This window comes from Hordeum vulgare, chromosome 7H (genome assembly GCF_904849725.1).
Source record: "Hordeum vulgare subsp. vulgare chromosome 7H, MorexV3_pseudomolecules_assembly, whole genome shotgun sequence".
Taxonomy (NCBI): domain Eukaryota; kingdom Viridiplantae; phylum Streptophyta; class Magnoliopsida; order Poales; family Poaceae; genus Hordeum; species Hordeum vulgare.
The window spans coordinates 411,043,682-411,059,224 of NC_058524.1; the positions used below are offsets into that span (position 1 = coordinate 411,043,682).

At 43.2% G+C, this 15,543-nt stretch overlaps 1 protein-coding gene across 1 annotated transcript; it reads left to right on the forward strand.

Annotated features, from left to right (window-relative positions):
• Positions 1–11,464: 11,464 nt before the first annotated feature.
• On the forward strand, positions 11,465–13,883 carry LOC123408989 (cysteine proteinase 1-like). The gene is made up of 4 exons (XM_045101999.1): positions 11,465–11,626; positions 11,713–11,832; positions 13,164–13,407; positions 13,521–13,883. The coding sequence occupies exons 1-4, from the start codon at positions 11,465–11,467 to the stop codon at positions 13,820–13,822; spliced, it is 828 nt and encodes a 275-aa protein (XP_044957934.1). The 3' UTR covers positions 13,823–13,883.
• The last annotated feature ends 1,660 nt before the right edge of the window (positions 13,884–15,543 follow it).

Genomic DNA, 15,543 nt, shown 5'->3' on the forward strand with positions numbered 1-15,543 from the left:
TGTACTCCTACACAACCTCTCATCGATTCCTTTACCATTAGGTTCAACACTTAATTTATCTCACCAGAACACATCCATTCACTCCAGTTCATCATCCAAATGAATCAGGCCCGACACAACTCTAAGCATAGCAAGCATAGCAAGGTAAGGCACATCATGGCTCAAGCATCTACGAGGTATGCTAGGTTTCTTGGTTTAGCTATTTACTATGACAATGACAAGTCATGCAGAGGAATGGGTTCAACTACCGAAACAAGTAGCATTTGAAACATTGTGTCCTAATGCAATAAATGAGAGCATGAGCGAGAACATGGGATTGTATCAGAATGTTCAAAAGGGTGCTTGCCTTGATGATCAACAGTAGTAAGCTCTTCTTCGTTCTCATACTCGTAAGTATCATGCGAAGCAGAGCCTACCACAATACAAACAATATAACAATCAATACATGACAAGTGTAACAATATGATGTATGATCATGACATGACATGAATATGTTGGATGAGCTAATGCACCTATTAACAAATTGGTTTAAGTTGGTTTGAATCAAAGATTCTAATTCCACTTCTAATAAGGTATTTTAAAATACCCTTTAATTGATTTGACCTTATGAGCAGGTATAAATTTTTCTGACATTCATGATAATAGCACCAATGGATTCCTTGGATTTTTCTGATAATTTTTTCATATATAATTTATTTCAATCTGAGTTACAAATTAATTTCTATGAATTTTCAAAGTTTTAAACAATTTATGGAATTTTTAGAATTATTTCTAAATAGGAAATTAGATTATATATGTCAACCTCTCATCAACATGACCTCAGCAGGTGAGCTGGCTGTTGCTAGGTCAAACCTGACAAGTGGGGTCCACTGGTTAGTGACCCAAGCACTAAACCGACTTAAATTAACCTCCTAATACTAATTAACATGACCATGCCCACTAGTTAGTGACCCATTAACTAAATAATTAAATTATTTAATTAGTGGCTAATCAGAAATTAACCACGGCCTGGCCACACATGTAAGTGACCCACGGGGGTCAACCCATGGTCAAAAAGGGATGGCTCGCTGGCTTTGAGCCGCCCCCGACCACAGGCACGACGGAGCAGTTTGGAAATCCCCTACCGGCAATTAAGTCGACGATGGATGGCATATACGGAACGGCTGCACATGCGCGCATCAAATGGAGCAAGCCCTAGGGGCTAAGGTGGCCGGAAGCATCGCCAGCGACGACCTTGGTGGACGCCAGAGCTCAGGCATCGTCGGGATCGAAGAAGCAAGGCGCGAAATGGCTAACTCTTCGCACCTACGACATCTACCGGAGCACACGAACTCGATCAGTCACTTGTATGGACCTGAGAGGCACTCGAGCATCACCTGCGATGAGCTCGTGCGGTAGAGCTCTTCGGGCGTCAATGGAATTGGGAGCTATAGCTTGAAATCGATGGTGGGAGGATGGGGAATGGATCCGCAAGCTCATAGCAATGACGACGGCGGTGAAAGTTTTCTCGAAGAGGCCCTGGTGATAGCGAATCGACAATGGTATCTGTGGTGGCCGGAGGTGAACACGAGCTCGAGATCGTCGAATGCGGGCGTGTGGCAGCGATTGAGTTGGCGGAGCTAATGGGCCGCTCGAAGGCGAGGGAGAATGACTGAGCTAAGTTAGCGACAACGGCGAGCTTCGGCTGCAGTGGCCATGGCAAGCAGAGATCTAAGAGGGGAAAATGGGAGGAGGAATGGATTGGGACGGCTTCCTCCTTAGCATATCTGCCTCGCCAGCGCGACAGGGAGGCTAGGCAAGCAAGCAGTTGCGTGCGCGGCGGCCACCTCCTCGTGTGCCTACTGGGAGGAGGAAGACAACACGGGGAACCGTGGTGGGCTGGGCCACCACTTCATAGGTAAGGCCCTAGTTTTCCCCCTTTTTTCTATTTACTTTGACTTAATTTTGTTTTCTATTTAATTGCTCTCTATTTTATTATTTTTTGGCCAAAACCTTATCACAAAATTCCTCAAATGTTTTATGGAATATAATTGGAATATTTCCAAGCTGCACAAAAAAAATCAGCAATTTTGGAACAACTAAAATATTTATAATGCTTTTATTTAGTATTTTTAAGGGCTTCTCTAGATTATTTAAAATGCCCAAAATGTTTTATAAATATAATTCACCTCTCATATGTTGTTACCAACATTTATGTGACATGGTGAACATTTTTTAAGGCCATTTTGGATTCATTGAAAATCACAACTATTTGGAATTATTTAATTCAAATGAAGTGCTAGGATTTGTTAGTCCTGATTTCAAATATAGCAAAAATTAAAACATGATGCAACACACATGCTAGCACAATGCAAGTGAAAGACTAGGGATGTGACAACTCACCCCCACTCAAAAGAATCTCGTCCCGAGATTTAGGAGTCATCAGGAAGAGCGTGGGGTACTCTAGTCGGAGACCGTCCTCCCTTTCCCAGGTTGCTTCTCTTTCAGAATGATTTGGCCACTAAACTTTGAGGAACTTGATGTTTCCATGCCGAGTGCTACCCTCAGCTTGATCAAGGATACGAACAGGGTTTTCTCGATATGAAAGGTTATCTTGGAGATCAGGTGTTTCATGGTCCACTTCACGGATAGGATCGGAGAAGCAACGCCTGAGTTGCGAGACGTGCAAAACATAATGAACCTTGTAATGATGCGGAGGAAGTTCCAACTGGTAGGCAACCTCTCCACATTTAGCAAGAATGTGAAAGGTACCAATGTAACAAGGAGCCAATTTTCCCTTGATACCAAATTGATGGGTACCCTTTAGAGGTGTAACCCAAAGGTAAGCCTTGTCGTCAACTTCAAAGGTCACAACCTTATGATGGCGATCATATTGGCTCTTTTGACGAGATTGGGCTATTTTAAAATTTTCACGAATAATGCGAACTTGCTCTTCTGCCTCCTAAATCATATCCGGACCAAAGAGTTGCCTCTCTCTAGTTTTTGACCAGTTAAGATGTGTTCGACACCTTCGTCCATTGAGAACTTCAAAATGAGCCTTGACCAAGCTTGATTGATAACTATTGTTATAAGCAAATTCGGTGAACGGAAGGCATTTCTCCCAATTCATGTCGAAAGATATAACACAAGCTCTAAGCATATCTTCCAATATTTGATTGACTCATTCTACTTGACCACTTGACTGGGGATGGAAAGCAGTGATAAAGGAGAGCTGAGTCCCCATAACATTTTGGAAGCTTTCCGAGAAACGAGAAGTAAAGATACTTCCATGGTCTGAGTTAATATCCAAAGGAATACCATGAAGAGACACTATTAAGGAAATATATAACTCCACCAGCTGACTAGCTGTTATACTCTCTCAGACATGAAGAAAATGAGCCACTTTTGAAAGATGGTCGATGACCACCAAGATAGCATTATTCCCTTTCTTGGTCCTGGGAAATCCGGTAATGAAATCCATATCGACTTTATCCTATTTTCATTCAGGAATAGCTAAATGTTGAAGGGTGCTAGCAGGCCTTTGATGTTCTGCTTTAACATGACGACAAATGTCATAGTTTGCAACGAACTGAGCAATTTCTCTCTTCATCCTAGTTTACCAGAACCTCTCGCGTAGGTCCTGATACATCTTGGTAATCCTAGGATGAATCGTGAGAGGAGATTCATGAGCCTCCTTAATAATCAACTGTCGCAGACGTTTCCTCTTAGGAGCCACCAAACAGTTCTGAAAGAGCACAACACCTTGATCATCCATGGAGAAATCTTTAGCATTTCCGCTAGCGATGTTTTCTTCATTAGGGATATTACTTTATCATAAATCTGCATAGCTACGATTTGATCCCTAAGCATAGGTTGTCCCACCAAGGTGGAAATAAATCCTTGAGGAACAATCTGAAGGTTTAGCTTCAGAAATTCCTCATGGAGAAGTGGTTGACTTTGTTGTAACATCAGATTGTTACAATAAGACTTACGACTTAGTGCATCACCCATGACATTGGCTTTCCTCGGGATGAAAGTTATTCCTAAGTCGTAATCTGTAATCAACTCGACTCACCATATTTGCATGAGATTCAAATCCGGTTGGGTAAAGATATATTTCAGACTTTGGTGGTCACTCTAAATTTCTCAATGATTACCTAGAAGGTAATGTCACCAAGTTCTCAGTGCATGGACTACAGCTGCAAGCTCTAGATCATGTGTTGGATAATTACTCTCATGTGGACACAAATGTCAAGATGCGTATGCAATCACATGACGATCTTGCATGAGAATGCAACATAATCCTTCTCGCGAGGCGTCGCAATAGATAATAAAGTCCTTAGAAAAATCTGGTGGTACCAATACGGGGGCAGAAGTGAGGCGTATTTCCAGTTCCTGAAAACTGTGCTTGCATTGGGGGGTCCACTCGAACCTTTTAACTTTCTTGAGGAGTTCAGTTAGAGGCTTTGCAACCTTGGAGAATTTCTTGACAAAGTAGCGACAATAGCTCACTAGACCAAGAAAACTCCTAACCTGTTTAATCAATTCAGGTTGAGTCCAATCAAGGACAACTTGAACCCTCTCAGGATTGATAGCAATACCCTTACCAGAGATTCGGTGGCCTAGATAGGTCACTTATGGCAACCATAATTCACATTTAGAGAACTTGGCATAAAGGTGGTGCTCTTGAAGTTTCATCAATACCAGCCTTAGATGTTCAACATGTTCTTGTTTTTCTTTTAGTAAATGAGTACATCATCGAGGTAAACCACGATGAATTTATCCAAAGACTCCATGAAGATCAAATTCATCAAGCGAGAGAAAGTGGTTGCGACATTGGTTAAACAGAAGGACATGACAGTGTACTCATATTGGCTATAATGAGTGACAAAGGCCATTTTTGGAATGTCCCCGTTCTTGATTTTGATTTTATGGTAGCCCAACCTCAAATCCATTTTGGAAAATAGTGAGGATCCAGCGAGCTGATCATACAGGTCATTGATCCTAGGGAGCGGATACTTTTCTTTATGGTAACCAGGTTGACTCGTCTATCCAAGCTATCAAAGATTTAAGGGCTATCAAAGCAGCTAGGAAGACTAGCCTATCCACAAGAATTTCATTGTCATGGCTTACTCTAAAAGGTTTCCATTTAGAACCAGGAGTGTGAGCCACTAATGGAGTAGGCATATCACAAAATGACATGTTATGAAATTGTGCATAATTTTCGGAAATGAATGAATGAGATGCCCCAGTAAAAAAAAGAACAGATGCTGGATGACAATTAACAAGAAGTATACCAAGAATTACATTGGGATCACCAGAAGCTTCTTCGGCTGAGACATTATTCACACGTCCACATGCAGGGGTTGGACTCACAATCTATGCTTTGCCTGGCTTGCCATGTCCAATAGGCTTTCTAGGTTGGTTGGAAGCATTGGTCTGCGGGCACTCACGGGAATAGCGGTCTGGCTCTCCACATTTGTAACAGACCACTGGGTTGGTGGGTGGTGCAACATTGCCAGCTGGACCACCATATGTCTTGGCTGGAGGGTTGGTCTGATTTCCATGAGGTGCCTCATAGGATGACCTCACGGTGTACCTTGACGGTAGAGAGTTGTTTGGGACCCACACCCGATGCTTCTGAAATCTAGAGCCGGATGAGCAACCGGAGTCACGGGAGTGCTTCTTGGTAGCCTCATAATCGGTCTATCCACTTCAAGCACTAATAGCCTTGTTGACCAGAGCTTGGAAGCTTGCACACTCATGTAGGCGCAGGTCACGGCTAAGCTCAGAGCTTAGTCCCTTGCGAAAGCTTGCCTGCTTCTTGGCATCAGTTGACACCTCTTCTGTCGCGTAACGGGCAAGATTTTCAAACTCGCGGCTATTAGCGTCCACAGTTAACTTTCCCTGAGTGAAAGCACAAAATTCCTCTCTTTTACAGTCCATTAGACCTTGTCAGATATGGTGCAAGCGAAAAGCTGCACTGAGGTCAGTCGAGGCGGCTGCTGGACCAGCAGAACGCATGGACTCATAATTCTCCCACCACACGTTGGCTGGGCCTTCATGGGAGTATGGAGCAAACGTCACCTTATATGCTTCAGGAACATTAGCAGAATGGATCTTGCATGTCATGCTAGTCAACAAGTTATCTGCATCGAGGGGATTGACTGAGTGATGAAACTTGGGTGGATACAGTTTTACAAAGTCATTGAGGGACACTGCGTCATTGCGCTGTTGACGGGCCGTATTTTTTTCTATACGCTCCAACAGACGATTGGTTTCTCTTTTGTTTCTTTTCGCGTCAAGCATAACCTCCGCCGAAGATGGCGGGTGAGGCAGGTTCTCCTGTGCTGCTTGACTGCTCTCACCCTGCTTATGAGCAGGGCCAGGGCTGTTCCTAGTTAACAATATCCCAACAAATAAAACTCGCATCTTAGACAAGGAAGACATCAACTCTAACAAAGGAGTTAAGGAACGTACTAAACAATATGGAATGCAGGAGTAAACATCCGAACAGCATGGTAACAAGTAAACTGCCATATATACACCATGGTTCATACATACCATAATATAGTTTAGTACAAGCCGAAGCGGAAAAGCAAACTACTGAAAATATGATACAACTCATCAGAGGCATTCCAAGATTCCTTTACATTATTTATCTATACTCCAGAACTCAGCTCACACCTCAGTCATATCCCACAAGGCATGCACGACTGTGGCAAATACAACTACTACAATAGTACTACAACCACTCATGAACTCAAGAATACGCATAGAACATCTCATATAGGTGTCCCCCATGACTTGGGAGCTGAACCTGAGGGTCAAGAAACACTCTATTCTCAGATCCCTGGGAACCATAAGGACACGGATGTGGCCTAGGTCCCCTGGATGGCAGCACATAGGTCCACGAAGAGGAGTGACACCTCCAACATCGGGCCAGTCTACGTGACCTCGCAAATGGGTTCGTAAACGGTTCAACATCTCCATGTCTCCATAACCTGTCTGAACGACATGTGCTAGCTGCGTCAAACTTGTCCATAGACGGGCGCGAGTAGCATAAAGCTCCAAGCGAAGAGCACGGACATCACGGTCCCTATTCTCTAGCATCTGAGTGGTAACCTATAGCAAAGGATCCTCTAGAGAAGAATCAGAGTAAACTCCATTGAGATAACCTTCTTCTCCTTGCTGAGAGGCTGGAATATAGCAAAACTCAGTGTTTTGCAACAAAGCGTGATTGGCTCTCAGAATGGTCAACATCGAGTAAGCGGCATCCTGGACCACCATATCAATGGTAACCCCCAATCTATAAGTCCAATGAATCAGCTCCACACCTCAAGGGTACTATTTATTAGCCAGCCATGATCAACTCATCATCATATCAAGGTATATCGAGTTTACAATTGCTCAACCCATTAGAAATAGGTATTTATTAGTCAGCCACGATTTCCACCTTCCAAGTATATTACATGCAGATGAATTAGGACCTATTAGCCAACCATGATTCCCACCTTCCAAGTATACTACATGCGATGAATTAGGAACTATAATAATGTTTGACATTATTCTGTTGCTTGCTGTTTTAGTGGATTGTTTCCAAAAATAAAAGTTGCGCTCTAATTTGATTGCTTACCAAAAAAAGGGCCATGCAATAGCCATAATTTTCTCGAGGAGTTAAAGCGGGACGAAATCAAAGGGCCCTGCATTTTTTACATTCCTATACGTGATCCAATCTACGTGGTTCATTTTCTACACGAGCTCACCCTGCTGATTTGACCTCTCCTTCATTCGTCTTATTCAGAAACATATCGAGGTCATCATCGCTCCATCATTCATCTTCTACACGGGCATACCCAAATAATCATCCCTCATCGTTTATCTTGGCCAGGGTGGCTAGTGTCTCCATCCCTCCATCGTTTATCTTGGCCAGGGTGGCTAGTGTCTCCATCCCTCCATCGTTTATCTTGGCCAGGGTGGCTAGTGTCTCCATCACATTAAAGTAATTCAGAATTATTTCTAATTGTAGGTATATATCCACATGTCCGAGGCTAATAAGCAAACAACATATAATGATCACTGCTTTTTTCTACATAAATTCGTCCTCATAAAAATCATTACATTTTAAATTGCGTCTATCATACATGGCAATAGGTACAAAAAAGATTTTCTTATTGATGTGTTCAAATACTAGACCATTAATTAGATGCGCGTCTTTGGAAGGTAATTGATTGGCTAGTTATACCATTTTCATAATGGATACGCCATGCAAAATTCTTAGGAAGGTATATGATGAAAAATCATTCTGGTTGGATTTGTTCAAACGATGGACCATTTATGACACACCCATCTTTGGAAGGTTCTTGATTGGCATGTTATACCTTTTCCATAATACCCACGCTATGCAAATTCTTTGGAAGGTATTTGATTGCAGAATACAAACCTGTTTGTTAACGGGTCAAAACCGGTATCTCGGGCAGAACAAATCCAACCAGAATGATTTTCCATCATATACCTTCCAAATAATTTTGCATGGCGTATCCATTATGGAAATGGTATAACTAGCCAATCAAATACCTTCCAAAGATGTGAATCTAACTAATGGTCTAGTATTTAAACACATCAATACGAAATGTTTTCCGTACCTACTGCCATGTATGATAGGCGCAATTTAAAATGTAATGATTTTTATGAGGACGAATTTGTGTAGAAAAAAGTAGTGATCGTTGTATGTTGTTTGCTTATTAGTCTGGGCCATGTGGGTATATACCTAAAATTAGAAATAATTCTGAATTACTATCACATGATGGAGACACTATCCACCCTGGCCAAGATAAATGATGGAGGGATGGAGACACCAGTCACCTTGGCCGAGATAAACGAGGAGGGATGATTACCTGTGTATGCCCGTGTAGAAGATGAACGATGGAGCGATGATGACCTGGGTATGCTTCTGACTTACCAGTATAAAGTGTGATGCAAAAACAAAAACGTATTACTCCAACGACTCACGAGTATAAAGTGTGATGCAAAAAAAAGTATTATTCCAACAACTTACGAGTATAAATTGTGATGCAAAAGGAAAAAAATACTCCACACCCTCATGAGTATGAACTCGGACACACAAAAAACGTGTACTCCAACAACTTACGAGAATAAATTGTGATGTCAAAGGAAAAAAAATACTCCACACCCTCACGAGTATAAACTGAGGCACAAAAAAACATATACTCCAATAAACTTAGGAGTCTAACTGTGAAGGAAAATGCTCCACACCGTCACGAGTCTAAACTAAGGCACCAAAAAACTTATATACTTCAATAAACTTACGTGTCTAAACTGTGATAAAGGGAAACAAATATACTCCATAACCCTCATGAGTATAAGTTGGGGCACATGAAATATCACTTCAATGAACAAAGGAGTAAAACCTATGATATAAAACATATATTACTCCAACAACTTACCAGTATAAACTGGGATGCACCTAAAGAAAATTACTCCAACAACTCATGAGTCTAAACTATGATGAAAACAATATCACAAAACATGCTCCAATGCTATATGAGCCTAAGCTGTAAGCGTGTTGTAAAAATGTTAAAATTGAACTAACCTTCCAACCTTCATTGGATTAAACTCCCAGTATGTCAAACTCAAGTGCGTTCCACGAGCCAAAATTACATTAAAAGATGCACCAATGCTTCATGATGTCGAACCATAAGCATCAAGTTCAAGACGTGATATGTACCTTCACAAGCCTAGGATGCAAATATCACATTCATAGCGCACCAATTAAAAGGAAAATTTTCGAGCTCTAGGTGCAAAAGCAAAATCTTTTGCACCCAGACCTCGAGGGGCATCTGTTTACACGGCTTTTGACCAAAATAATTATAGTGTGAAAACTATACAAAATTATATAAATAAATAACAACGAAAAAAATCGTTATATAATGAAAGGAAATAATAAAATAATAAATCGACTGCACAGAGCAAGGATTGTTGATATTGCCAACATCGATATCATAGACATAAGAAAAGAGTAAATAAATGTGAAATGTTACGAAACAAAGAAATACTCATCAAGTTTTGTCCTAAGAAAAATAGACAAGACACATGACTCACATACACATACTCCCTCCTTTTCGGTTTATAGGTCTCATCTCAAAAAATTCAGTTTTTCATTATATTTGCCTCATTTTAAGTCTAATAGAGTTAAAGTGCTTTGAGTCACACGTCATATTTAATTCATAGAGTTTAGAGAAATGAGATGAGTGGCTATGCATGCATCGTTTTCTACATCCATCATGCAACTCCAATAAGAAGGAGGATGCTACATTTACTGCCTTGAAAATTGAAAATGTGAGAAATATTTCATTGACTAGTTAAAACTAGTGTCATCCACTCACAATTCACCTTGGTTGATGAGATTTCAGATTTGAGCCCTATAAATCGAAAAGGGGGAGTATGTCGCCGCCGAGAGTGGAATTTTAATGTGAATGTGAGTACAAATTGTCTCAGACAACGTTGATATTGTTAAAATATTGGATCATGGTAAATGGAGCCCTTATTGCGTTCACTGGAAATATTGATACGATGCATAAAAAAATCACGCTAGGAAATATATACGGGGTATATAGAAAGAAGTAAATGATGCTTCCAATAAGTTATCGGCCCATATGTGTTCAGTTAAGAAATATTTTGTTGACATATTCATTTGATTAGACTTTAAATTGCGTACAGAAAATAATCGAAGCGCACACCCTCATCAAAATCCTTAATCTCTACTATTAAAGCAGGATGTGCCGTCGTGATGGTTCAACCAGCGATGGTTCGACCTCACCCCCGTTCTATCTTCCGAGCGACTATAAGAAACCCCACGTCCCACGACCGAGCGCAGAGAGAAAAAACGGCCCGTTCTCCACCCCTTCACGACCTACCTCCCCACGTCTCATCCCGCGGCTGCCGCTGCTCTGCTCTCCCCCGGCTCCCAAATGGCCGCCGCCGCCTCCTTCCTCGCCGCGCCCTCCCCGCTCACCCGCTCCCGCGCCATTCCCTGCGCCGCCACCTCACGCGCGCCGCGGCCGCCCCCTCGCGCCCCCCGCCTCACCTAGCCCGCGGCCGCGGCCGCGCCATTCCCTCCGCCACCTCGCGCGCGTCGCGGCCGCCAGGCCGCTGGCCGGCCCCCTCGCGCCCCCCGCCTCGCCGAGCCCACGGAGGCCGCTCCGGGACTGCATGGCGCGTGCGTGCGTGCCCCGGGGTTGGATGAGAAGGGCGAGGGCGGCGGCGGCCGAGGAGGATGCGGAAGGCGTACAGGGACTCCCTCAATTTGCTCGAAGCTAACATCCAGCACACCAACACCCTGTAAGCACCCCCCGATTCTGAGGCCTCGCCCCCGAATTTCGCTCCCAAATTTACCCGCTCGCCTCTTTGCCGGTGGGAAGGATCGGTTCATGGCTTCCCGTGGGATGCCCGCCGTGGCCGAGCAATGCGGCCTGGGAGAGAGATCGGTCGACCAACCGACCAATCGGTGGGTGGGTGGGTGAACCGCGCGTCGGCGCCTCCGGTTACTCGAGTGGGTGGGATTCATGATGGGGCCGACGGCCTCCCCGAGGACTTCGACTGGAGGGACCACGGCGCCGTCGGCCCCGTCAAGAACTAGGTTTCCCCCGATTCTTTGGCCGTTTTATTTATCTTCCGATCTGGCCTCCGCCCCTGACCTTGTTGATTTTGCAGGGCTCGTGCGGGTCTTGCAGGTCGTTCAGCGCCTCCGGGGCGTTGGAGGGGGCAAACTACCTGGCCTCATGCAAGATGGAGGTGCTCTCCGAGCAGCAGCTGGTCGACTGCGACCACGAGGTGAGGCTCTTTTCTATTCTTTTCTGTGATTGGTTGATTGTTTGCGAAATAGGTTGGATTTCTGTGGCACACCACTATGTATTGTCTGTTGGTGTAGACCTTTTCTGTGTTGTTGATTTCTGATTGGGCAACGCACCAAATAAAGGGAGTCTAGGTGAATTCTGAGAGGGGAATTGGGATCGGTATCCCTGGCAAACTTTACAAGGAAATTTGTTGAGATGATAAGGGTGGCAACATCCTGTGAGATATCACTAATTAATAGTCAACAAAAGCGTTAGACTTCTTTATGAAAATAACCAAAATAACCAACATAGTAATCACCTCAAACTTACCGTGGAGAACCTTTTGATGGTGGTGGGTGGGTTAGCTTAAAGCTTTCCTTTTATTGAGATGATAGCTTCAAGCCTAGAATAAAGATGAAGATAAAAATGTTTGGTGGGTGGTTGGCTTGTTGCATGCCATAAATTAGGATTATGGGTAGGTTGAGACAGACCTATCATCGGTCAGTGACCCAGTATTCAGTATTCAGTATTCACCAAGGCGCCTTGCACTTATTCACTGATTCGGTGGGCGACCTGTGAGGGTGCACCACTTTGATCTCTATGGATTATCCAGATTACTGTCTATCCAGAATAGGCATAGCCGCTGAATTTTTGCGTGTAGTTAACTAAGTTGTTTGGTGATTTCTATATTGTCAACTCATGGAACTGAATGCCACTTAACTTGATATTCTCATCCGAATGGGAAAGATGCAGACTGTTATCTGGGTACGTCTTATATTGCTGTCACCAAACCAATAAGGAAGTGACAAATGTGAATTGCATAGCATGTGTCCTTTGGTAGTACCCAATGTTTGGTCCATGACTCCAAATCGTAAAATATATATTTTACATGGGAACTTAGTATGAGTAATACTCCTACATGGTATAAGATTATGTGACTCGTACTGGTACCTGTAAGGGGACATCAACGGTAGCTCCATCTTACTCTTATATCCAGTGCGAGGCATAACTTATGTTGAAGGGCCTTTTTACTCATGCTGTCTTGTTGTTTACTTAGTTTTATTTGAATGGCAGTACATGTTTCTTTGTATTTATCTTAGTTTACCAATCTTCTCCAGTCAAGAACCACTGGCATTACATGAAACTGTTGTGTAGAAAAATAATTAATTTGATGTCGTGCTGTTTTTCCCTTTTCATTGAACAATTCTTTCTGCAATGCGAATGCAAGGAACATTCCGTACGTAGTAAAACAATTATATTACCTTCTATTGCCTAGTTAACTGGGTGCCTCAACTTAATATGCTGCAATCAAATTGTGCAATTTTCCAGTGCGACACATCAGAGCCTGATTCATGCGATGTTGTATGCAACGGTGGGTTGATGGCTTCAGCCTTCAGCTATCTGTTGAAATCTGGTGGCCTTGAGAGAGAAAAGGATTACCCTTACACCGGGAAGGATGGTACCTGCAAATTTGACAAGTCCAAGATTGATGCTTCAGTTCAGAACTACAGCGTTGTCACTGTTGATGAAGAACAGATTGCTGCTAACCTTGTGAAATATGGACCTTTGGCAAGTAAGTATAATTGTCTCACACAGAGTTTATAAGTCAGGTCTGTGGTTCTAAGCACATGGAACAATCAATCCATACATTACAAATCTCTAACACATATTTTTCCTCCTGTGCAGTCGGTATCAACGCCGCATACATGCAGACATACATTGGCGGAGTGTCATGCCCATACATCTGCGGAAGGCACCTCGACCACGGCGTTCTTCTCATCGGCTACGGGGCGTCCGGCTTCGCGCCTTCCCGCTTCAAGGAGAAGCCATACTGGATCGTCAAGAACTCGTGGGGCGAGAACTGGGGGGACCAGGGGTACTACAAGATCTGCAGGGGCTCTAACGTGCGCAACAAGTGCAGCGTTGACTCCATGGTCTCCACGGTGTCCGCCACACACTCCTCGAAGGAGGAGCAGGCTCTGGTCTGATCTGTTATGATCTGATCGGCGGCCCTCGTGGAGTCGATCTTGGTTTCTATGTATCGCTAGAATGAAACCTTAATACGTAGTAATTGGCTAGGCTCCATCGTCGTTGTGGTATCAGCAGCGGAGATGCGAAGCCGCAAGAGAATGCTTGTTGTATAACTTATGCATTTGCTCCATTTGCTACGCCCATGCATGTGATGTTTGCCACACGCTATTTTGATGTGGCTAAAGAACTTCTGAATAATTCTGTACATAATATGTATTGCTTCCATCACAGTGGTGTTTGTCTCTGTTGTGGCTTTGCTTGTGAGGTGCAGTATTTGTTTCTGTTTGTAGGCTGAAACTCTCGCTTTCTCACAGGCCTCGGTTAACTGCATCGGCCCTCCTGTTCTATAGAGATCCAACCAAAGTTTCCTGGAAAGTTCCAATGCAGTTCTGCTTAATCCAAGTCAGAAGCCAAAAATAGCATTGAAAAACAAAACAAACACACAAGCCAAAACAAACTATTAGAATAGACTAGAGACAACAATCGAAAAATATGTAGAGTGAATCAGTAGTTCTTATTGATGATTGGCAACCGTCTCGGTTAGGAAAAACATGGATTAATAGAATTAATTAAATTCTAACACTTTTCTTAATTCAACCTTTGTTGTGGCTTTGCTTGTGAGGTGCAGTATTTGTTTCTGCTTGTAGGCACGGCAAGGGAAGCGTGCTATGTGTTGATTTGTTCAGATAAAATTGAGTCTTGCTACACATACGATGAATATTTGTACGACAGCATCATCAGCCGTTCGATGAATCCCACCGACGAGTGAGATCATGTCGTACGAGAATCGTATACACTATTCTACGTACGCTGGAACACTCACTTTCTCACAGGGCTCAGTTAACTGCACTGCGTCCATGCAGTTCTCTTGTGCTTAAGTCAAATCAAAAGCCAAAACTAACAACATGGAGGCCAACCAAAGCCGTAATAACCAACAAGACACCCAACACACACACATGCGTGAATTGATAAAAAAACAGAATCATGCCTCAACCGAGATTATTGAGCCTTCAAAAGCTTCTCCATTAACCAGCATTTTTGAAATAGTCGTCATCATATGTTTTTCTATCCACCTTTTTATGGTGCTTATGGACGGGCAGTAATCTTGATAATGTTTCAAGAGAGTACTCTGTGATAAACTTTGTAAGGTCTGGCTCTCTGTTCCTCCAGATTGCATTCTGGACATTATTTCAGACGAGGTGACTATTTATGTTTAATAAATAAAGAAGCAACATTTATCCTAAAAATACATAGAATTCTATACTTTTGTTACACTAACTAATTTCAGGTGGTTAGAGCTTTAAACGAGTTAATGGGAAACAAATTACGCAAAAACTCCTTATCCTAACAACCCAATCCTAACCGTATACGATATTACTCATCTAGCTAGCCTTCAAAGCGTGTGTATATATAAGAGAGACACAATCTACCATCGGGATTTTTTGCTTACCTCGACGATCGAACTTCACCGAGGTACCAATCCAACAGAGTTGCCGATGCAGGAGGCGGAGGGAGAGAGGGGAGCCGACCCTCAAAAGGTAAGATCCATTCCTCCGTTGGATTGGTCGATCTCCGCCGCATGGCTTGCTGCAGGGTGTCCTCGCGGTGCACGACGCGCGTCAGTCGCTGGGCATTCCCATCAGAATACGCTGACCGCGCGTCAGCCGCCGGGCGTTGC